Consider the following 23,104-nt stretch of genomic DNA (forward strand, 5'->3'; position numbering starts at 1 on the left):
AAGATTTGAAAGTGCGATTAACCCTTTCGTAAATTGCACTACTAATGCTTTCGCGGATGCAATTTAACGTTAGAACCACTGGAGGACGACTCAAGTACAAATTTCCACGTGAATACTCCATTAAACCCAATTAGGAATACAAATAGGAATTGATACTATGTTAAACGTCAATGATGATCCTGGCACGACATTGGCAAAGAATTTTCTCTCGATCCGCGCAATGTATTCACTTTTTTTTTTAATCCAACCTTTTTGCAAACTGACGATAGCGACTCGAAAGTCCATTAATTATATCTGTGTAGAAGAGAACAAGTTAAACGAGGCAGTAGTTGCGCGAGGTATTGCAGTCGTGTTCAGTCAGGTATGCACCCGAACGTGATTACAATGATGCTCGGGCACGAAGGAACAAGCGAACGTGGGCCACTGTCGCGTGACAAGCTTGCAACGTTAGGGAACAACAATTACGGTAATTGATCAACATCTGCGATCCATGCGAATCGCATCAATTTGCTAATCGAGTTTTTTCCTCTCGTTCATCGTTCTTTCTGCTGGGAATAAAAGAAAAAAAAAAGAAGAAAAGAAAGAAAGAGAAAGAAAGAAGAAAGAAAGAGAAGAGAGAAGAATTCACCGGAGGATTCCTCGTTCACCCTCGGGAAAAAAAAACCTCCAAAAATTTTTTAGTTCGAATAATTCCACAGAAACTGAACGTCCGGAGAATTATTATTCTTTCGATGATAGTAATGTTAGATTATCGCGAACGAAACGAATTGTTTGTACAATCTCTAGTTTCCCGTCGGTCTGTAGCTTCTTCAAGAACAAATATTGTGATTCGTTGCATGATCGATACGTAATTGTCGAGATACAACATAGTCGAGGTATTTAGGCGATCTTTATCGATCGATTTGATTAACTTCATTATTATAGTGAACACAATACGTCATTCTGTATTTATTACCAGGCAAGTGCAAATACGAGATTATAAATACAGAAATAAACGACTCGGACGTTATTAATTAATTAATTTAAGAATAAACTCCGTTCATTGAATCGCGCGATTGACAGCGAGGAAATACCTGTCTCTCCGCAATATATCTATTCGCGATCCTTCGGAAAACCAGGAAATCTTTTAGCCCGGGATAATTTGACGGAAACGAACGTCCGGAGAATTCCGCAAAGCAAACAGAGGGTTTCTCTCCCTCTTCTTCTTCTCTTCATTTAGTTGGTTTTCTTCGTCGAGGAACAAAATCGGTCCGTGTCCAGTGCTTTCTCTCTCTTTCTCCTCTTTTCCGCCGTAATTGTCGTTCGCCAGCGCCAATACCATTATGCCCCGCTATCGGGATCGTCGATGAGATCGCGAGGCGCAACAGGCTATCCCAGGTGGTGCGCGGCTGAGAGAGCGGCGATAATTAATATTCGTAAAGTAATTAAACTAGCACGGTCGCGTTCGAGTTGGCGACGATGTCTGGAACTACCGAGCGGTTGCGAGAGCGGCTTTGCTTCTCGAATTCACTGCCACAACCACTGCGTGGTCGTAACAACGTCGATCATTGCCCACGATCGCGAACAACTCGTTCGATTCGCGCCATTCTTTTGTTCTCCGATTCGTCTAAATCCAGACGATTCTCGTGTGCAAGCACCAGATGTTCCACAGACCCGATCAGAATTTCTTAATCTTACGATTTTTGTACATTTCGCATACCTCGTGTCTCGTGCTCTGCGTCGAACCTCTTGACCATTTTAATCTCTTGCGCTAGTAACTGGTTCACGGACCATAACGAGCGACCAAACTGTATACAGTAGTTTGTCTTCTGTTTGAATTACTCGGTATAATACTGGATAGAAATTACTAAGAAGTAATGAACGTATTATTTGTTTCGCCTGGGTTATGTTCCAATATACTCAATACTGTGAAAATATTGGCAATTTTCGGCCAAATATTCTCGACGTGCGTGGCACGTTAAGCTGTACTAACTTCCTGTCGTGTGGCGTTTTTTATGACAAACGCTCGCATATCTCCGGTTCCGTGTTTGATTTGCTCCTCTCGGCAGAGGAATTTCCTCCTTCTCGGCGATATCGATAACTCTCCGGTCATAGTTCGATTTTTTCAGCTCCGGTTTTTAGTCCAATTCGCCGCAACTTGCGCAGGATAGAGCAGCGATACGTCGAAACTGAGCTTCGGAGCCACCTCCTCCCAGTCTGCCGAACAATGGAACTCCGCTGGATAGAAAGTATATCCGCGCTCTCGCGCGTTATACCGCGACTCGCAAATCCGACACGCGATAATTTTATCAAAGAACAGAGAGAGATCCTCCTCCTCTTTCTCTTTGCCCGCACTTCTCGGTGGGTTGCTGCCGCAGTCGCGGTACAGTCGTGGAAGTGGTGTAGCGCGTGACAAGCCAGCCGGTCGGAGTCCATTGGCGGTGGCGCACGTGCACGCTCGGCGAATCGAATCGAATCGAATCGAAACAAAAGATTTCCGCTTTGTCGTCTCTACGACAGGAAGGTCTTGCCGATGATGGGGAAACGGTAGGGAACGAAACATATATATATATATAGAGAGAGAGAGAGAGAGAGAGAGAGAGAGAGAGAGAGAGAGAGAGAGAGATAGCGTGGAAACGAGGCAAAGAAGAGAGGTACGACGCGAGAGAAAATTGGAAGCATCTATATATATATATATATATATATATATATATATATATATATATATATATATATATATATAGAACGGGCGGGAGGGGAAAAAGCTGGAAAAGCCGCCACAAAGAGAAAAGAAAATGGAAAGGCGGAGCGTGAGAGCGCGAGCTTGGAAAGCCGAGAGAGTCTCCGTGCTGCTGCTGCTGCAGCAGGGGGGACAGAGAGGGAGAGGAGAGAGAGAGAGAGAGAGAGCAGCTCCCGCAGGACACGACCCGGCAAATGAGCCGGTGGATGCAAATCAATCCCACGACGCAGCCCTCCAAATTGTGCACCTACGCTCGAATGCGGCAATCCCTTTTCCGGTAGCTGCAGCTGGCAACCAGGGAGCCAGAGAGCTCCACGGCGACGATGACGGCGATGGCGACAGCCAGAGAGAGCACCGGTGCCAATGCCGGGCGTGGAGAAGCCGGCAGCATCCTCCCGTCCTCTCCTCGGAATGCCCCCCTTGGGTACGGCGCGATGCAACGACGTCACGATGCGACCTGTGCCGGTGCCTCTGCAACGGTGCAGCAACGATCGCGCAACCAAGTAACTGGCTAGTTGCTCGACAGAATGTACGTACGTACGTACGTACAAACGACCTGGCGCGATGCAACATCGTCGTCGTTGTCGCATCGATGCGTCCCCATGGTTCGCGCGCAGAGATGGGATCGAGCAGCTCGCGAGTTGGTTCGCCAGAAGATTTCGGGATCGATTTCGAGTATTACCGAAAATGAGAGTCGAGTTGTTATTTATTGAATCGAGATGAGATATCGCGGAAATAGTAGTAGATGTAACGCGTTGATATTTGACTGTTTACCGAGGTGATTTCTAAGTGTCGCGTCCGTGCCAAGCTCGTACGTATCGGACTTGAGAGAGAGAGAGACGCTTGCCCTATTCACGGGGGTAGCTACCGATAATGGCAGAGGGTACGACGTTATCGTACTCTTCTCGACTGGATCGTTGCCTCGACTGGCATGGCGGTGCCTACGTTGAAACGTAATCGAGCGACTCTCCGTTGAAACACAATTTAACGAGTTAGAACGGGGCAGGGAAGGAGGGGGCTGAAGTTGAAGTAAATTCCGAAAGACGATTACGATCAGGACGCACGAGAGAGAGAGAGAGAGAGAGAGAGAGAGAGAGAGAGAGAGAGAGAGAGAGAGAGAGAGAGGGGGGTGTACGACAATAAGAGAACCGAGAACTACAGTACGAACGCTTGGTCGAAAGTTCGCAACATCCTATCAATCTTGAACGAAAATTTTGCCACTTTCGCGATTAAACTATTTATTTGCAAACTGTTACTATTCGTTCGTATCAAGTCCACTGTTGCATCGAAAATTAGTTATTTTTTCTGAATAGTTGTCGCGAGCTTAACAAGGCGGAACTGATGATCGAAATTTGCGAAATTTCTCATCGTCATTGTTCTTCTCCCTTCGCCCGATCGTTCGTAACTGCGAACAAATCACAATCGAACAAAGCGTTTTTGCGCGTCGTCGTACCTCTGCCTATTTACCAACCTCGCCGAAAGGAGAGCCCGTCTTCTTCGAAACTTTGAAAACCTGTAACGGGACGAGAACTCGTCGTCACAGTCCTTTCAGAACTTATTCCTACGAGGAAGCAGCGCGTCTTCTGCTGCAGCCATGGACTTCGCTTCCGATTCGAAGACTCCATTGAACGGCGGGTGCCCGCGGACGGTTGCGATCTTTCTCGCCTCGCCGGTGACGAAATTCCTCGACGAATCACGACGAATCTCGCCGGAGAAGCGAACAAAGAGGAGGAGAGATACGCGGCGAGGTTGCTCGCTCGCGGCTGTTCCGAAATCACAGGAGGAAGTTGGTCCGTTGGCCGTTGGCTGGCTCGAGGCTGCGCGGAATGCCGGTTAGGAACGGGACGGAGAGCCGGCGAACTGGAATTGAACGGGACAGTGGAGAAACGGGGGAGAATGGGAACGGGACGGTTCGGGACGGGGCTTGCTGGCGCGAGACGAGACGAGACGGGACGAGAGCCAGATAGAAACGAGAATACGAAGAAGAGAAGAGAAGAGAAGAGAAGAGAAGAGAAGAGAAGAGAAGAGGCGACGCGCCGGATAAACCAACAACCGAGCGCGCTCGCTGGGGACGGTAAACTAATTTGCAATTTATACCTGCGTCGGGAAACGATCCCCGTGTCTCTTTGCCCACGTTATGCTGCCGTCCTCGTGGCGCTCGACTGGCACCTAATATCAAAGAACTACGTCGTGTACACGGCTCTCGTCCTTTTTCCCCGCGAGGAGGATGCTGCACTGCCGCTTCCGTCCAAGGAAAAACGGTTCGTCGAGTAGGATAATCGAGAATCCCCCCGGGGACTAAACAAACGACACGATTCTGTGTTCACCCTTTCGTTTTCAGCCTCCACACCCTCCTCTCCCCCCACCTCGCCCTCGCACTTTTACCCGTTTCCGATCGAATACGATCGAGTTCCACGCTCGTTTGAATAAATCAGCTCGAGCAGCTGCAAAGTTCCTCGTGACGTTTCCACCGTGAAGTTAACTCGAATCCCGTTAATTGCTAAAATCGTCTTTGCTTTCCCGTCTTCGGGCATTCGCCTTCTTTCAGATTTATTTCCGGCACTGAAGCTATCAGGAGGGAAATGTGTCATTGACGACCGAAAGCGGTCTGCGAAGAGATCAGAATGAAAACCGTGCATTATACAGAGCGTCCTAAATGTCAAAACTTTTCTAAATATGATGAACGAACAAAATGAGTCCTTTGGGAATTTGCTCCATTCTGGAAGGAATCCATTTCATCGGAGAGAGGAAACGAAAAAGTTTTTGTCATTTCATTTGTTTATTTACGTTTGTTTTACCACTCGTATTATCATCTGTATCATTTAATTGAAATGTACTGTTCAAAATGCTGACCTCTTGCAGTGCAAGTATTACGCCGATTTTCGATTGGCAATTGTGATTGTTGAATAAGTGAGAAAATGAAACATTTTTTGTTTCTTCTTTTGAAATTTTCTCTAGAATGGAGCAAAAAAAAAAAAAAAAAAAGAAAAAAACGAACGAATCTGAAAAGTACGAACTAAGAAACTTTTTTTTTTTCTTCTAGTTTGTCGGTCCTCTAGATGCTCCCGAAGTTTTGACATTTAAATTTGGGACAGTCTTGCGTACAACTGTGTAAAAAAGTGCAACAAGCAAGCTGCAAGAAAATACACGAATATATTTTTAGAAAATTAGAATTTATACTCGACAATTATAAAATACATTAGTGTTAATTGTACTGTTCTGCAAGAATTACTTTTTATTAAAATGCACGAACGAAAACTCAAATAAATTCTTCTCTAAATATTTTGTTCCTATCCTTTTCTTGCGTTTCAATCTACCTAATGCAAAATTACTGCGTATCTCGCAATGATTATTTAAAAAAAAAGAGAAAAGTACGCGAATGAAACCTCGCATACTCCAAAAAAAAAAAAATTTTTTTCTTTTCAATTCGTCGCACTCTCGTTTCCCCGATGCAGATCTCATACTTGAGTCGTTTCGGTCGCAGTGTCGGAGGCGACTTTCGGCAAAGCGACGATCGTTCCTCTCGCCGAGAGGAGACGTCGAAAAATAATAGGAACAAACGAGACGACAGGACGCCGTGTTCTGTCGATGTATCGTCTCGGAACGTCAGCGCGCCTGGCCTGAATTTATAAAATTCCATGCCGATCGTCGTACCGTGACGCCGTGAAAATCGAGACGAGACGAGAGGAACGTGGAACGAGAGGGAAACGATACCGCCGTGATATTTTCGTTCGTTCCTTCCGGGAACGTGTTGGTCTACGAGCCCAGTTATCGTGAACTATATTCTCGCGAAGAAGAAATTAGAATACGAATGGCTGGATATTTCGGCGGTGTTGCTGACAAAAACTGGGGGAGGGAAGTGGATGACGCGACGCGACGCGGCTTCAAAGGAAGCGAACGAAAGAGAATAACTAGACGATAACTAGACAAAAGCAACGAGAGAGTCGAAAAAGCGTGCGTTTCTTTGGCTGATAGATACACACACATACACACACACACACGAATGAAGACGCGAGTTAGAAGAACAAACGAGACTCTCGATCGAAGGGTGCAGAGACGACGAACCTGAGCCATTTTCCGTCCGATTCCTCGAGATATCGCGCACTCCAATTATACGGGTACGTTCCGTGTATGTACTTTTCATCGTGTATTGTATTTGATCGTTTGCGACGTTATGTACCATGGAGTCCTTCTAAGCACGGGATAAAAAAGAAAATGGAAGGGACATGACGTTTAGTTTTTCATGACCGAGCAGCGCAACGTTGTACGATACTCGGGGAAAGTGCTTTGAAACTACTGTTGATTGATTAAACGATAAATATATTTCAATCAACAACCGGCCGACAGAAAAATGATTTTTTAAATAGATGATATTCGGTTAGGCGAAAGGACTGAAATCGTAATCTGTTTTGTAACGTTCGCAAGTAAGTTAGGGAACGTTATTTATTGTTCGCGTGAAAATTAAAAAATAAAAACAGCAAGGCTGCGTCTCGTACATTATACAAACTGTTTCCAGCAACTGGGTCAAACTATAACTTTAAAGTGGCAGAAGGTAGACGAAAATTTCATTAGACAAACTTAAATTGTTCCGAGTGCATGCTGCGGGCACGTGGTGTACGTGTGATTTCTCCGGGAAACGCGGAGGCGTTTCGAGGATTTCAATTGGCATTTGGTATAAATTTTTACCACGAGCGACGTATCCTTCGTAAAAGAACGTCGAGTCACCTGCGTCCAATTACTATCTCGGAAGATAGCTTTGACTTTAATTTCGCAGAACTCGTCGTGCGAAAAAAAATTGGAAAAAAGAAAAAAAAAGGAGGAAAGAAAGCGAACGAAACTCCTTGGAATTTTAACTGCTCGCCGAGTACGGAGACATCGTCGGTGAATTAACCGTGCGCAGAAAACGCAAGAGTTCCATTTCCCCCTATTTTCCAGCAGCGTCCCCCGGTAGTCGAATTTGCCGAAGTTCGGTCCTTGTCGAAATTAGATAATTCGGCATCTATTAGAACGCGTCGTAACGACGTTCGTGTTGCTACGACGGCGGGCACCGAAGGAATTCCGATGCCTCTGTTATCCTTAAGTGGATACGCTCCTATTAAATATAATACAACGTGACTGCTCTACGTCGATAGTTAATTCTCCACGTGCGATTAGTTTGACAATCATCGTTATTAATTTTACACACGACAAGCTAAAAGTTACAAGTTACCGTGCGCAACCGTTACAAGTTCAGTCTTCTTGCATAATGGAGTCAACGAGACGAGCGAGATTCCCCGGGAACGAATTTAGCAAATGGCGGGTCGCGCAAAATTTCGAGCAACAGAGTTATAAAGTCAAACATCTGAAACTTATAACCGGCGACATATCAGTTTAACAGTTCCATCGTTGTTCGTTTATTTCGTTTATTCGCGCCGTAAGTACACGCGTGAAATGCAAAGTGTTGAAATTACGGCGATAATTTCCCCGCTTGCCACCGATAGAAATCAGCGTTCGCCGGATGACAAACGCGGCGCTGTTTGTTTTTCAATCTCGAGGGGCGAGACGGCTGGACAAATCGATCGGGGGATTCGAAACGCAGGAATAACGAAAAAGTTTGAATTCAATATCGGCGAACGTTACGCCGGTTTCGCCGGTTCGCCAAGTTATTGAGTTTCAAAGCGCGATAGTCAATTCGAGGACACGTGCCAGCGGACACGCGCAGGATATGCCACTCCGACTGACGAATTTTCCTCCTCAACTTTGTAATTCGATAACCGACGGCCGATTCGCGAAATCGGACGACGGTGTTCGGGTAACGCGGTGGTGGCTCGAGTCGCGTTACAACTTTCTTTTCAACCTCCCTGTTGCTTTCTCTCTCTCTCTCTCTTTTTCTCTGTGTATGTGTTAGTGATTTCATGACGTCTGAATCGCGGATTTCACCCTGGTGAAACGCAGTTAAAAGCATTAAGACATCGAGTGTTCCGATTGCAAATTCAACTGTCAATATTTAAAGAACAGAAGAGCGCAGTCAATCATTCAATAGAAACCGCAGAAAATTACCATCGATTATTTTAGTTCCGGAAATAATACGCTCCCTTATCGCGGGCACAATCAACCGGATTAACTCTCTCAGTATCGGTTTTAACAAATTTCAACGATTTTTCATTGTTTCAGTTACTCTAAAACTTGTAATAATCGTCATCAACTTTAAGACTCGAAAAATCTTCAACAAACTTTTCTCATTCGCTTGTGAACTTTGACGGAATGAAAAAAAAAAAGATGCGACTACAATTTTTGCTCGAAAATCGCGTGTTCAGAAGTTCGTAAATTAATTCCTCGTTCCTCGATCAGTTCGCTAGAAGATTTTTCGAATTTTGAAATTGACACTCTTACAATTTTCGGAATATTGAAACAACAATCGTTGAAAGGGCGTATAAATTATTATTAGAGAAACCGTACGACGACTACGCTTCGTCGAATCGGCAAAAAGTAATGATCGTCCGCCCGTTGACGCTCGCGTTACACGTGGCCAAAGCCCACGATTCGTGATCGAGACGATGGCACTGTTTTCCCGAGGAAAGTGGGGTAGAACGAGAAAATCGAGGAAAACCCGTGGTGTGTCTTACGCCGCCCGGCCTCGTGTTCCGCGAATTAATCTTGGGATTTCGCTCGGGCAGGTGGCCCGGCCACGCGGATCGGATCAACGCGTTGACACAATCGATCGGTTTTCGCAATCAACGGGTCAATTTGGCATGACGCGCGCGGCCCGCCACGATTGATATTATCGAACGATCGAGGTCGACGACACGAGACGAACGAAAAAGAAGAACGCGAAAGAACCACAGTCGCGAAATTACGAAGGCCGAGCCTTCTCGCGGGGGGGGGGGGATTGGGGGGAGGGAGGGCTTGTTTTTTAACTTGTTTTTCTCGCGGAGAAAACAAGTGCCCACTAGAAAATGCAGTCGCTGAGCGTCGTGCTCAGGCGATATCCAACGGTCGACCTTATTTTCTCTTCGTGAAAAGTCGTTGAGTCCGCGCCACTAATTAGAATGCATATTCCGACTAGCCGTAATTGTAGGACGCGCAATGCCGCGCCATAATTTCATTACGTCTTAATTAACATGGTGGCACGCGCGGCAAGCTTAAGGATCCACGAAATATCATCGAGGACACGTTACACGGTTAATGCCATCCCGTCTACGGTTGCCTTGGCACCGCTCTCCTCCTAAGTGGGTTCCGATGTTTAGTCTCATTTTCATTTCAGTCGCGATCTGTTTCATTTGTTACTCGTCATTTGTCGTTTCTTTGTTGTTCGACCGCTCGGCTGTTTGGTAGTAGATTTGTATTATCACGAGAGTGAAATTAGAAAATTATCCCGAATGCTCGGAAAAGTTCGGTTTCGTGCGAGTTGCTTTTATTGTGGGAGTGTAAAGTTAGTGAAATTGGGATATTTTGAATGCTCGGAAGTCGATTGGTGCAAGTTGCTTTTTCGGTCTAGAGATCTAATTCGTGTCATTTCGTTGTTGGTGCAATTCTCTTGGATTCAGTTACGCTTCTGTTTCATTTATCATTCACTACTTATTATTAATTATTAAATCGTGAATTTCGAGCAAATTTTCATATTATCACGAGAGTTAACGAAATGCGATTGCTTCTCGCTAGAAATAGTTCGTGTCATTCGTGTAATTCTTTTGAATTCAATCACGTTCTGTTTATTATTCACGTGTTTCGAATAATTTATACTATTACGGCAGTTAGTTAAATTGGTTAGTTAGTTATTTCATGTGCCCAGAAGTCAGTTGGTGCAAATTGCTTTTTGGGTTAGAAATAATTTGTTAGAAATAATGATCTTTCGTCATTTGTGTAATCCTTTTATCCGTAAACTGGTTAGTTGACGCAGCGTCATAATAATAATCATCGCATTACAATTATTACGATATTATGGCTAGCATCGCTGACAAGCTATTTTCAATGGAAAACGACAATGTAGATGTTTCAAATATTTATACGCCTCATTTATGAGCGTTCCACGCGTTTCTTATGAATGCATAAAAATCCGCATTCTACTAATTACAGCGGATTTTACGTAATTTCATCTTTTTACGACGAGAATTAAGCAAATGGAATTTGCAGTTTTTGCACCCTTAAATTTTCCATAATTGCAGATAAATTGGCAGTGTAATTGTTGTGGAAAAATGTTTTGATGGCACGACTCGGAAAGGGGTTGTCACGGGACACTTGCTAATGTTCCACGTAACTTTTAATAAAATAACTCTTTTAATTAAATTTTTAAAATACGGCGCAACTGCCATTTTTTGGCCATTTCCAGACGTGAACAAAATATATTTGTCCAATAAAATTTTCAAGACAGACGATACAATTCCATTTCCAGTCAATCCTTCGCGCGAGCTTCAATAAAACAGCTGCTTGTTAAATCTTCAAATCATGCTGCAATTAACGAGTATCAACTTCGTTTTATTTCCATTGCGCTAGTGGTGGAAAAAATGAATCGACAATGCGAAGTAACATTTTTTTTTTTTTTAATAAATCATTATTGGAGATTTGTCAGATGAACGTACACTTGAATATAAACGCGTAATAATTTTTGTTGCACGCGTGTATTTGTAAATATACGCGATTAATTTTCAATTCATTGATGCACCAGTCGAAAAGAAATAAAAGAAGAAAGAGAGAGAGAGAGAGAGGGAGAACTAATTTTCAGCAGACTTTACACTTTAATGAATAAAATTATCGTATAAAACGTATGTGCCTTTATCTCGTCCTTAATCCCGTTTTGTTTCACGCGATAAACAGGAAATGCAACGCAGCCGTCGCGATTGATACGTGTCACACGTACATACATACACGATCGCACGTAGGCATAAGTGAGATCATGTGTAAATGCCCGCGTGCTCCGCGGATTTGTCCCCCGAAATAAAGCCTCGGGTACAATGAAACGGGCACGGCTCTCCACATTTTCGACTTATTTTTTCATGTAGATTCGCTTCGCTTTTCACCCTCCACGATTCTACTGTTTTTCGCGCGCGTTACCGCACAACGCGGGAAACAACTCAAGTGCTCATTCGCGATAATTCACAGATTGCAGCGCTAGAAATGTTTAGCAGCGTTGTTAACACGGCTGATATTAGCTGGAAAGAAGGAAAAGAAAGAAGGGAAGAAAGAAAGAAAGAGAGAAAGAAAAGTAAATGAAATACCCTCCTCGTTCTGGTATCTCGTTACGTATTTCCAAGCTTGCGGATAACGTATTAAAGCCACCGAAAGTTTGCACGATTATTATTCCGAAGTTCTTCATATCTTCGCTATGGTAATAAGCTCGCGGGAAAGCTCTCTCTCTCTCTCTCTCTCTCCCTTCTCTAAAACGATTTCAGTTTTATACTGTTACGACCTTCCATTCGCTGAGATATCATCGTTTAAAGCGGAGCGTAATGTTTAACGTTTTAATATCGCTTTCCCTGCGCTATCGCGCGCGATCGAATCTCGCAGCCACGGTTACTGATCTACCTCACGTATATGTGCAATCTTACGTAAAACGGAATGGTCAAGAGCTCGAGACCTCGTCGAGAGTCGACGACGATTTTTACTATTTTTACGATTACGCGTATTGATGATACGCATTCTCTCCGCGAGGAAGAGACGCAGATTACACGAGGATTTCCGAGATCTCTTCCGAGTGCTGTTTGCTATTTCACGCGATCCGAAGTCCGAGGCTTCGTCTCTCTTGAGAACGAACCGGCATTTTGAGTCGAAATGACTGTAGATACGAAGGCACCGGGTAATTTCGGAAACATAGTTTCAAACGCAGCTGCCTTTGGAGGTTTCAGACAATCGTACCACGGAATAGAGCTTTAAAATATCTGATTCGAGACGCGTTCGTAATTGTTAGAACGTCGAAGCCGATTTGCATTCTGTTCACGGTCGTTTAAATTTCCCTTGCCGCAGTTCAAAGCGAGTAAGAAGCGTAATTACGCTATGATTGATTCGTATCTTTTCGAATCTAGCTACTAGGATACAGCATCGTTCGTTTGTTGTATTTGAAAATATATTCGTTCATTTTCTGTGGAAATTTAGGGATACGAAAATGTAGAAAACTAGAGTGCCTGTTGTAACAATTTCACAGAAATATTCGCAGTCTAATTATTACTCTCTGAAGCTCTGTTACTATATAATACAGAGTGGGCCAAAAGTTTCTTCTCGTTTACTTTTTTTTTTTTTTTTTGATAAAACATTGAAACATGAGAAAAAAACTAATTTCATTAACTTGAAGTTAGTGTTCTTCAATCTGTAAAAAAAAATTTTTTTTAAAAATGTATAATAAAATTTACGGATTTGTTTTAATAAAGAGTGATTTTCTGGTTCATCCTGTATACTGCGTACAACATTTGCAACTCTCATTTTATACATCTGTCTACGTGGTTTTATCAAAAACCCCGAAGACAGCGATTACTTAAAGCCCTGTTTAGCACGACAACTCTTCCCGAGAACTCGGCGACTTTGCTAAGACTGCGGTATTTAAAACTCTGATGGAGAGAACGCTATGCTGAAGGATTTTAAGACCTCGTGTCCTTCTTCGTATTACACCTTTACCAGCGCGTTTTGTCTCTGTAAGAGGAGCAGATGTCTTCCGTTATGGGGATGAACGGCTGTTTGGTCAACTCCGTGGAAAGTTGCACGGCAGTTGTCTCGGTTGTAGTTGGCCGTTAAGGTGCATACTCGCCCGGTAGGTAGACACGCTCTGCCTGCATTAACTAACTCACCACCAGTTCTAAAAACCTACAAAAATATTTTATATATACGTAACACCACTGTGCCGCGCGCTCGTGGATGTTCCAATATATACTTCGCGCTATATACTTCGCGCAAACGTGATCACGAACAATATCCAACCAGATGAAAACGGGCGACCAACTATTCGACAATTGTTCGCCAACACTGTGAGCACGCACGTGGACGATCGATCTGGTCGTCGAATGGTCTTTAGAAACTGCGAGGCCATTTGCTATCGATACATTAGGAATAACTTGCGCGAGGTAGTAACGTGAATTTTAACAAGAGTTTCCGCACGAAAAAGAAATAAGGTTAAAATTCAAGAAATCCGTTTCGTTATCTAACGTTCAAAGTTCAATGAAACGCGGCGAAACGAATCACACAAGTTTTAACGATACTTTTCTTGCAAAAAGAGAGTCTCAATCTCCAAGAGCTGTGCTGAAGATCTAGCCTAGAAAGAAAGTTCTTCGACATTTTTGGAGAAGATTCATCTCGAAAAGAAAATGTAGTTTCGACATTTTCGAATTTGTACGATTTTCGAGAATATGTTTCTATCGATGAGAACAATTTTAAGAAAGAAACAAACAAACTCAGAGCCATCAAAATCGAGAAACTATAAAACGAGATCAAGTTACACGATCTTTTTTTCTTCAAGTTACAAGAGTTTAAAGCATCTCACAAACGCGTTCCTCATTACGAGTTCCGCGTCCCGACTTATTCGGAATATTTATTTCTGCTTGGCCGGATAGAATCGTGAGCTGCATCGCGAACTCACGAAGAAGTTTCATCCCCCCACCGCCCTCCCGCCGAATTGTCTATCGCCTAGCAATCAATTCGCAACGTCTAATCCAAATTAGCGTTCGAATTGGTCTTCGAACAGAAGTTGGAACGCGTAAATTGTGTACAGCGTTCGGTGCGTCGGTCATCGTGCTAAGGCGTTCCTCCTGGTCCGGGTGGGTTGTCGTTTGGCCGGTAATTGCGCGAGTCCAGTAGTTAGCACGGAATCAAAGTTTCTTCCGGTAGGAAACGACGCGACGGCTCTCGGCGAATACTCTGTTAACGAATCCCGATTAACCACGTTTCACGGGAGAAGACGTTGGAAGGAATCCGAGATTCAGCGAGGTTCGCATTTAAACGGGCACGTTATTATACGTTTGAAGATCTCCGAGGCAAGAGAAATGCATGTCGCTGGATGAAAGTACTCGCGAATAATCGAAACGATTTCATTTGAAAATGAATCATTTCTTTTGTGTAGGCGTCACACGATATTTGATAAAATAAAGTTCGTGTCCCGCGATTTGCCAATTAATACGGATTTTTCATTCAGAGTGAATATCTCAAGGGTATAAAGGATATAAATACAATAAATCTGGCGTACTTTTGTTTAGTTAAAGTATTTCCCAACAGTTTTTTTTTTTCTCTCTGAATTCCCGTTCAAAGGGAACACAATCGATTCGAATTATCTCTGTATAAATATAATTATTTCGATTTTAACCGGTTTATTCATAAATCGCACGGAGAAATAGCGCGTAGTTAGACAAGCGGCGAGAAGACGAATGTTCAATTCGCTAACATTGCACGAGTACGCGAGAACACGAGTATTGTTTCAGGTCCAAAATTGCGATCCCCAAGGTTAGAATTGCAAGGAGACCAAGGTTAGACCCAGGAGCACGGGTACGAAAGAGATCTCGCGGGAGTGGAAGACGGTAGGCGCGCGGCGAGCATCTTTTACAGGAAAGCGAGAGCTAGCCAACAGTGGGTAAGAGAAAGCTTTCCTGCTTGGATTGCGGTCTACGATATTGCCAACTATAAATAAATAAAGCTGGAGAGAGAGAAAGAGAGAGAGAGAGAGAGAGAGAGAGAAGAAAGATATCGAGATTCCTAGTTCCAAGGGATTACCGATCCATCCTCTTCTTCCTCGTCTTATTTTTAATCTTATTTACCGGCGCCGTTCGGACGCTAAGCGTAAACTCGATACGTTATTGGCTGGCATCTTATCGATGTCTTTACGAGTTCTTCTCGTCTGGTTTCCCAGCGCCGTAAATAAGAGAGAAAAATCGTTCTCCAGGCCGTCTTCGCGTCTCTCGGAGCCGTACTCGGGGCCACTCACTCGTATCGGGCCACTCGATCGCTCCGCGTCCGGTTCCGGCCAACGGCTTTGTCGTTTCCAACGGATTTATTCGTTGGATGACCGCGAATCGATTTATCTCGCGTGCGTTCAACGCTGGTTGGCTGGCGGCGAAACGCGGAGGCAAAGTAGAATCGTCATGGGAAACTGGCACGTCACGACGTCACGTCAGACCAGAATGCCAACTATGTATAATATGTATTCTACCGTGATTCCGTTAGTAGGTGTTAGGATACTTGCCGAGCTTACCGCGCGCGAAACGCTGCTGCGAACGTGATGGCGAGAAATAGGATTTAACAACGTGGATTTTGCGACGGGGGGAAAAAGATTTTTCTGGTTGCCGATCGGCAAAAAGGGGGAACGATGACTTTTTGATGTTTTTCGAGAAACAGCAGGGAACTTTTAGTATTGTAGGTCTTTTCAAATACATCGGAACGATATGAAATCGATAAAATCGTCAAGTATACCCAGATAATTCTAAAAAACACGCCATTCCCATTCCGTTGGGAGTATTTTTCAAAATATTAAAAGCGAAACTCTTGAAATTTCCTTCCCGAATTTGGCGCTACAGATCGATTGAGAAGCACAAATAGAAACAAACGTTTAATACGCAGAATCAATCGAAAAAGGTAATTGTAACGTGAAATAATGACCTTCGAAGCTGCTTCTCCTCGTATTTTTCACTCGCGATCTTCGCAGTCAAACGTGTTCTATTGCTTAAAAAGTGGCGCGTACATGTATGCGCAGTGGGACAACGTCGCCGACAGCGATTTTTAGCGTGTCGTGCCGGAACGTGCCACCTCTTGGATCGATGGTCGTCGATCGATCGGAAAAAGAGACGCGGACGGACCAACGAGAATTCCCTTTGAAAACGACACCGCTCGACGACGTAGTACCACGTCCAAGTACTCTTACCTGCACTCGAGAAGCGCACTCTTGCCCCTATGGGAGTATGTCGGGACGATTATGCGAAGCAACTTCAGCCCAGTCACTGTAACAGAAAAAGGAAACAAATTTTGTTTTTCAGAGGCCAGATTTTCCTTCGCGGGCTAGCAGTCTCATATTCTATCTCATATTTTCAGAAATCTTTCATCAAGTTTATCTTCCATGGCAATTGACATGTGTTTTAATACTTAACGGTAGTATTGTGGTTCTAGATAATTCAAAGTTTGTTACTTCTTCGACGAACGAGCTGTCATTGAGCTGAGAAATTCAGGAATGAAATTGGGAACTCGTTGAATGAAAATTCGAGATATTCGACGAAGAGTGAGGCTGGTCGGTTTTCGAAAAAGATCATAGTGATCGGAGAGCTCGCTGGAACGAGCCTAAATTCGAGACCGCTGGATTTCCCAGTCAACTACTATTGCGAGTACTCTGCCTATCTTTCGCTCGACTCGTTCGACGAACCGCACCGCAGTTGGAAAGTTAAAGAAGCGCGAGAAATCTAGCGCACGCCTGCCACGGCCGGCATCTTTGTGGCCGGCGTGAGGGCCTCTTTCGACTCAAATCCCAGCAAACGCTTGACCTACTGAGAACCCGCACAATGGAAGCATTAAAAAAACGGCACTCGGTGAATGCCACTCAGCCCCGAATGATATTTCGACGATAAAATCTCGCTCGGCGACCTTCGAGTCGAGCCCACCCACCGCCGTAGTAGTGGTTCGGCTCGACTCGAAACCCACCCCGAAACTGCTATTACTTAGTACCGACCGAAGAAAAGCTTGGATTCGATCGAATGACCGAGAGCCGCGAAGGGGAGAAGTGGGGGGACACAGAGGACGCGAGTGGATTGTACTAGATGCTCAAACAATGCTCCGCAAACTCCATTGTACCGTCCTTTGTGGTCGTTCTCCTTTTTCTTTCTTCCACGTTTTTTCCCCCCATCGTGCTCAGCGCGCTAAGGCGACGGTAACTGCGAGAAATTCCATCGCGGACGCTCGATTCTTACCGAACAACCGATAAACGACACGAGCGCGAGCATTCCAACTGTTTCGGCGAGTGCCAACTTTGCCTGACGACGAGTTTCCAAAACTCGCGTCGACGAGAATTAATCGACCAAGCTTCGATACGCGTGCATGGTTTTTGAGAGGAATTTTGAATCGTGTCTAACAGAGGTGTGCGAGATTCTCAAATTTATCGGGATTCTCGAAAGAATCGGTATTCGGTTAGAAAGAATTTCTTTTGTTATACCTTTTGGTTTAACTATCTTTCGCGTCGTATCATTTTGTACACGCGACAAATTTTATTTTATCGATTCAGTTTCTTTTCTAGTACATGTACTTATGTTTGGATGCACATACTTCAAATGGGCGTAATAAACTAGTATTGCATACTCAGTTTTAAATTCATGGTGATTTTTAAGTTGATTTACCTTCTTCCATTGCACGATATCTTCTGGACTACTTCCTGCTACCACAACTCTACTCTCACTATCACTCGACACTTTTTTTTAAAGATTTTTAATCTTTATTAAATTCACACAGATTTTGAAATATACGTCTGACCTCCCCGAATTTCTCAGCGATACTGTTCGACAGCGTACATAATGTCCACATACCAGGCACGCAGTCACACGACTTCGTTTATATCAGGTCACACGATTCTTAGAATCCGTGTTTCCAATAACTTCGCTGGCAGAAGAAATTGAACTGTGTATTTACATATTTTGTAGATTGCTATACAGCACTGCAGAGCAGTTCGAGAAACGGATTCTCGAAATTTTCAAGTTCTCGCTCACCCCTAGTGTCTAATTATTTTCTTGCGAATTTTCATTTACTTTCGCGATAATTTAGATTATAGAAGAAATGTACAAACACGTATATATTATTAGAATATAAAATAGTTTATATTGTATCATTAAAAATTATAGGACTTAATATTATATTATTACAATATAAAATAGTATTACCGGAACACTATCTAGACAGGTGAACTGTTACTTCTCTACACTGCAAAGTACCTAAAGAAACGCGAGTTTCACTGTAAGTTTTATTAATTGTATATTAATAGAATGTACACACATATCGCGCAATTACTAAAACTGACAACTGAGACTCGTATTTCTGCAGACATTAGCACATCTCTGCAGTGCAGAGAAGTAGATGAGTAAAAGGAATGACGAATCATTGGCGAATCCGATCGGCAGAGTGGCCAGTAGCAGAATCGGCGAGCCACGCACAACCGAAAGCGAGCAAGAGAAACAGAAAGAGAGAGAGAGAGAGAGAGAGAGAGAGAGAAAGCAACGTTCTGTACTCTATATGTGCACTCGGTGTTCGGTTCAAAGGGGTTTGCGTTTAATTAAGCTCGTGCGATATTTTACGACGGTGACGGTACGCGTGGCTATTCCACGGAGGGCCGGCCTTTCTCTGGATCGTAAAATATACCGTCCGTAATGCATCGTTACGCGAAACCGTGCAAAGAGAAGGATAGAGACACAGAGAGAGAAACAGAGAGAAAGATACAGAAAGAGAGAAAGAGAGAGAGAGAGAGAGAGAGAGAGAAGGTGAAACTAGGCAGGTGAGTTTGGTTGAATTATTTCCTTCGGAGAGACGCAATTTTTCGTACGTCGTAACGTGATTTTCGAGGCGAGCCTCAACCGAGGCTAACGCGATTCTCTCTTGTGTTTCTCTATTTTTTTCTTCGCCTATCCCTCTCCCTTCCGTAAATTCCTTCCTTGCAGAGAGGGGAGTTTCGAGGTCCGCGCGAGGTTCCGCGGACGTTCACCGCCGGTACGTGGCTGGCTTATAAGTTACCGGTTCCGGAAAAGAACCCATTCCCGGGACGTGTGGTTAATCTCTTCCACGGTCGTGCCGCTTAATCCACCACTCACGAACCAAGATACATTGTCCTTCTAATTACCCGGACTATGATCTTAATGGACTTGGAAATGCCGGACGCGTCAGTCCCGTGTGCAAATTACGTAAACGTGGAAGGACTCTTTAATCGCGATGGCGGCCGCGTTTCACGCGAAAAATCCCGGGCACACGCGCTAGCAGCCGCCGTGTTTTAAATGCGAATTGCAAATTATCGCGGACGTTGCGCGCGTATTGCGTTTGGGGACCCTTGCAGCCATTCAGCCCCCGCGTTTCAAAGGTAGTCAGACCCATCGACCACGCTCGTTTCGGACGCGACCAACCCGAACGCGGGAGGAGGAGGTGGGGAGGTTCTATCGATTTGCATCTCGCCGCTCGAGCTCTATCCTTCTGGCTCTGTTTCGATCAGCAGTTTCCAATCGTGGAAAACTTGGGAGACCCAAGTTCCGATCTGACTATCTATATCGATGGATACACGTTTCCATCGTAGTGACGGGGTCTGAGATATTTATATATATATATATATATACTCGCGCGTTCTCTCGATGCTTTCGAAAACGATGGCTCAAAATTGAAACTCGTTGAACATCGAGAGTTTCGAGAGTTACCTCCCATTTCATCGAATACGTTCGTAGGAATACCCAAGCAATTTCTCGAGACTTTTATTCATGGCTTCCAACGCGATCGAAATCCAAAAATGTGACATTCGGAAGTTTCTCTTCGCTGAAAAATGGAACGAAGTAGACGACAGACGGACGTGTGATACCTTGTTATCTCGTCTTCGACGACGCGAGGTAAAAACGAGAACGAAGGAAGATTCAGCGCGCGTACGTCGTATACATACATACGTATGGGTATACCATTACGCAGATGGTCGATGACGCGGGGAGGGCAACGCGACGCGGTGAACGGAGGACTCCGAGTCTGTTCGCAGAGAGAAAGCAGCGAGTTTAGTGGAGAACCCGACTTGGAGTGGCTATTCAAAGTCGAACCGGCGTGCAATTAATTCCTGAGCGTGGAGAAAGCGAATCGGGGCGGCCGATACGGTGCACTTGTGACCCGCGTCACGATCGCCCGGCCAAAAGCTGAGTCCAGACCTCGGCAACTCGCTTGTCTCGAAACGCCCGCGGCCACTCTAATTCAATGGACGATTCCGTTACGTACACCGTAAGCGACGTTATTGTCGTGGCTACGGAACCTTTCGCCGGGACCAACCGAACCCGGGGAACACCAACCAACCAACCAACCAACCAGCCAACCAACTCGGCAAAGCCCGAAACGAGACGTCAAACCGCCGATTCTCGCCCGGCGCGCGCGGACCGGCGAGCGAAGCGCCGGTTTATCGATTCGTGACCGGCGAGTCGCCGATTCATTCGGAAACTAATTTAACGTTCGTTAATGCGCGGATATTAAATTTGCGCCTAATCGAGTTTCTTCGGGACAAACGTCATCATTGCTGTTTCTCGCGCGCTTTCGTCGTTTCCATCGATTTTTCGATAGTTTACCGATTGGCAACCGCCGTTCGAGGTGCGCCGTTAACGACCCGCCCGTTAACAAGGCCGCGAGAACGCGAGTTTTTCCACTTGTCGTGGGTGGGTAACGATAGGGAGGGAATCAACAGCGAAACGAAGGTGAAAAATGATTACCTTGAGAGAGTCTCGCGGGACACAGCAGCGATGAGTACCGAGGCGTTTTGATATCTTCTGTTCTTCTCTCTTTCCACGCGGAGCAAATCTTTTTCAACGTTCTCTCGAGAAACTCTTTTGTTTCCACGTTACATTAATGTAATTTATTTATTTCTATACTCTCGTATAGAATGTATTTCTGCACTTGTAATAAATTACATTCTACACTTATGTACGTGTGTGTGTGATTTATTTATTTCTATACCTATTCTGCGAGACACGTTACACTGCGTTTATCTACGTTAATCCATCTACATTATTTCTAGAGACGAGGGAATAAATAATATTCGGAGAGAGAATGTCGAAACAAGTGTAATATTTTCGATAGCGTCGATGCGTTCTGGATCGTTTTGCCCGCCAACGTTCCTCTCGGTCGTCGTTCGTGCAAAAGAAACGAATCGTCGAGAGAAGCGGGAGATCGGCCGGTCGATCGACGTTAAAATTCGTTAGGAGCGATTCTCCGTTAATTTCGCGCGAATTAACGTAACGAGGTTTCTTCCGAGCGATGATTCCCGTATCATCTAGAATTGCAATTAAAGCTGCAGAGAACCGCCAGTTTCGCGTCGATCCCTTCTCGAGTTTCTACGGCCGAATTCGGACCAACGTGAAATTAACGAAGAGCTGTTTCGCCAGCGTTTACCCGCCGGTACTTCCTTCCTAATGTCCGAAAATGCTACGATGAGATTCGCACAGAAACGAGATTCGGCTAACGAGATGCCTCGCGCATTGATTTCGGTATTAACGGTTGCGCGGCCCTCTTATTTTCCATTTCGTTGTAATTCATGAGCGCTGACGAACGATCAACGTTTGCATTTCAAATTATCAATTAGTCAATTTCGTTTCCCCCCCGTTTAAGCGCGCGATCAATGCTCGATTTTCAAGCAATAAATTACGCGCTCGCGTTACCGTAAGCTGCGAACTAAACACTAAATTTCAAGGCGAGAGTTTGAAGAACGCCTGCGTTTGCTTAAGGCATCGCCTTTTCAATTCTGTCTCCAAAGAAGCTAAAAATCTGTACGAATTTGAAACCTCGATGTATTTTATTGTATCTACACGAAGTATCCAACGTATGGTACTCGATATAACGTAGTACAATTTTCTATTCAGATTTGACTTTTCCAATTACAATCGTAAATTCGCTCGAACAAATCCGCGGTGTATTATACATAAATCTGTTTTTTTATCCAAAATAGTAGTCTCCAAGTATCGAAAATATAGTACCGAATACAATATTTAACGATATCGAACAATTCCCCACCAGAAGATTCTACGTCCCATTTCGCAGAAAACATGCAACACAACTTTCTACCGAGATTCGACTTTCCAATTACAATCGTAAATTCGCTTAAACATCCGCGGTCTGTTACAACGTGTTTTATAATCCCGTTTCAACGAAACACGACGACAACGTCACTTGGCTTTCGGAAGTGTGCGTCGCAATTTCCCGTCGGTTGCGCTAAATGCGCGTCGGCAGCTTCCCGGCTTTCTTTCTTTTTCCCTTTTTCTCTCTCTTTCTCTCTCTTCTTTTTCCCTCCGTTTTCAACTATCGGACCAGAGCGGGAACGATACTCGTATCCCGAGCTCGCGTGCCTATGCGCGAGATGTTTTGTCCGCCTCTGGTGCTCCGTTAGAGAAGCTGCTCCCGGGGCCCTCGAATTCCGCCTCGTTTCGTCGGAATCGCGAAAACCAATTTACCGGTGATTCAAGGCAAACAGGATTAATTGGCACGGTAACGGGAAAGAGCGATACTCATTGAGTCGTGTTTTTCGTCCGGAAACGCATCGGCCGCTCTCTTTCTCTCTCGATTTCCGTCGTCGTCGTCGTCGTCGTCGGCGCTGAAAAATTTCGTCCGCGAAGAATCGGGGCAAGCGTCGCAGCCCGCGATACAAAGGTAGCTCCTCTGCTTTCGACTCGGTTTTTCACTCCGAGCTTCCGAACGCTCGTCGCCGAGAAAGCCTCGCGAAAGCCTGGTTAAAAAAGCGTTTCGTTTCTCGTC

At 44.6% G+C, this 23,104-nt stretch overlaps 1 protein-coding gene across 5 annotated transcripts in view; it reads right to left on the reverse strand.

Moving 5' to 3' along the window:
• LOC122532319 (junctional adhesion molecule 2A-like) overlaps window positions 1-18,017 on the reverse strand; it is a 49,290-nt gene extending 31,273 nt beyond the window's left edge. For all 5 annotated transcript variants that reach the window (XM_043660997.1, XM_043660996.1, XM_043660994.1 and 2 more), the window contains exons 1-2: window positions 17,983-18,017; window positions 16,527-16,602 (exon numbers count right to left, since the gene is read on the reverse strand). In XM_043660997.1, the coding sequence (XP_043516932.1) occupies window positions 16,527-16,602; window positions 17,983-17,992 (86 nt within the window). In that variant the 5' untranslated portion in view covers window positions 17,993-18,017. The remainder of the gene's footprint in view (window positions 1-16,526; window positions 16,603-17,982) is intronic.
• Window positions 18,018-23,104: the final 5,087 nt, after the last annotated feature.

The sequence above is a fragment of the Frieseomelitta varia genome, unplaced genomic scaffold (genome assembly GCF_011392965.1).
Source record: "Frieseomelitta varia isolate USP_RPSP 00005682 unplaced genomic scaffold, Fvar_1.2 scaffold_447, whole genome shotgun sequence".
Lineage (NCBI taxonomy): Eukaryota > Metazoa > Arthropoda > Insecta > Hymenoptera > Apidae > Frieseomelitta > Frieseomelitta varia.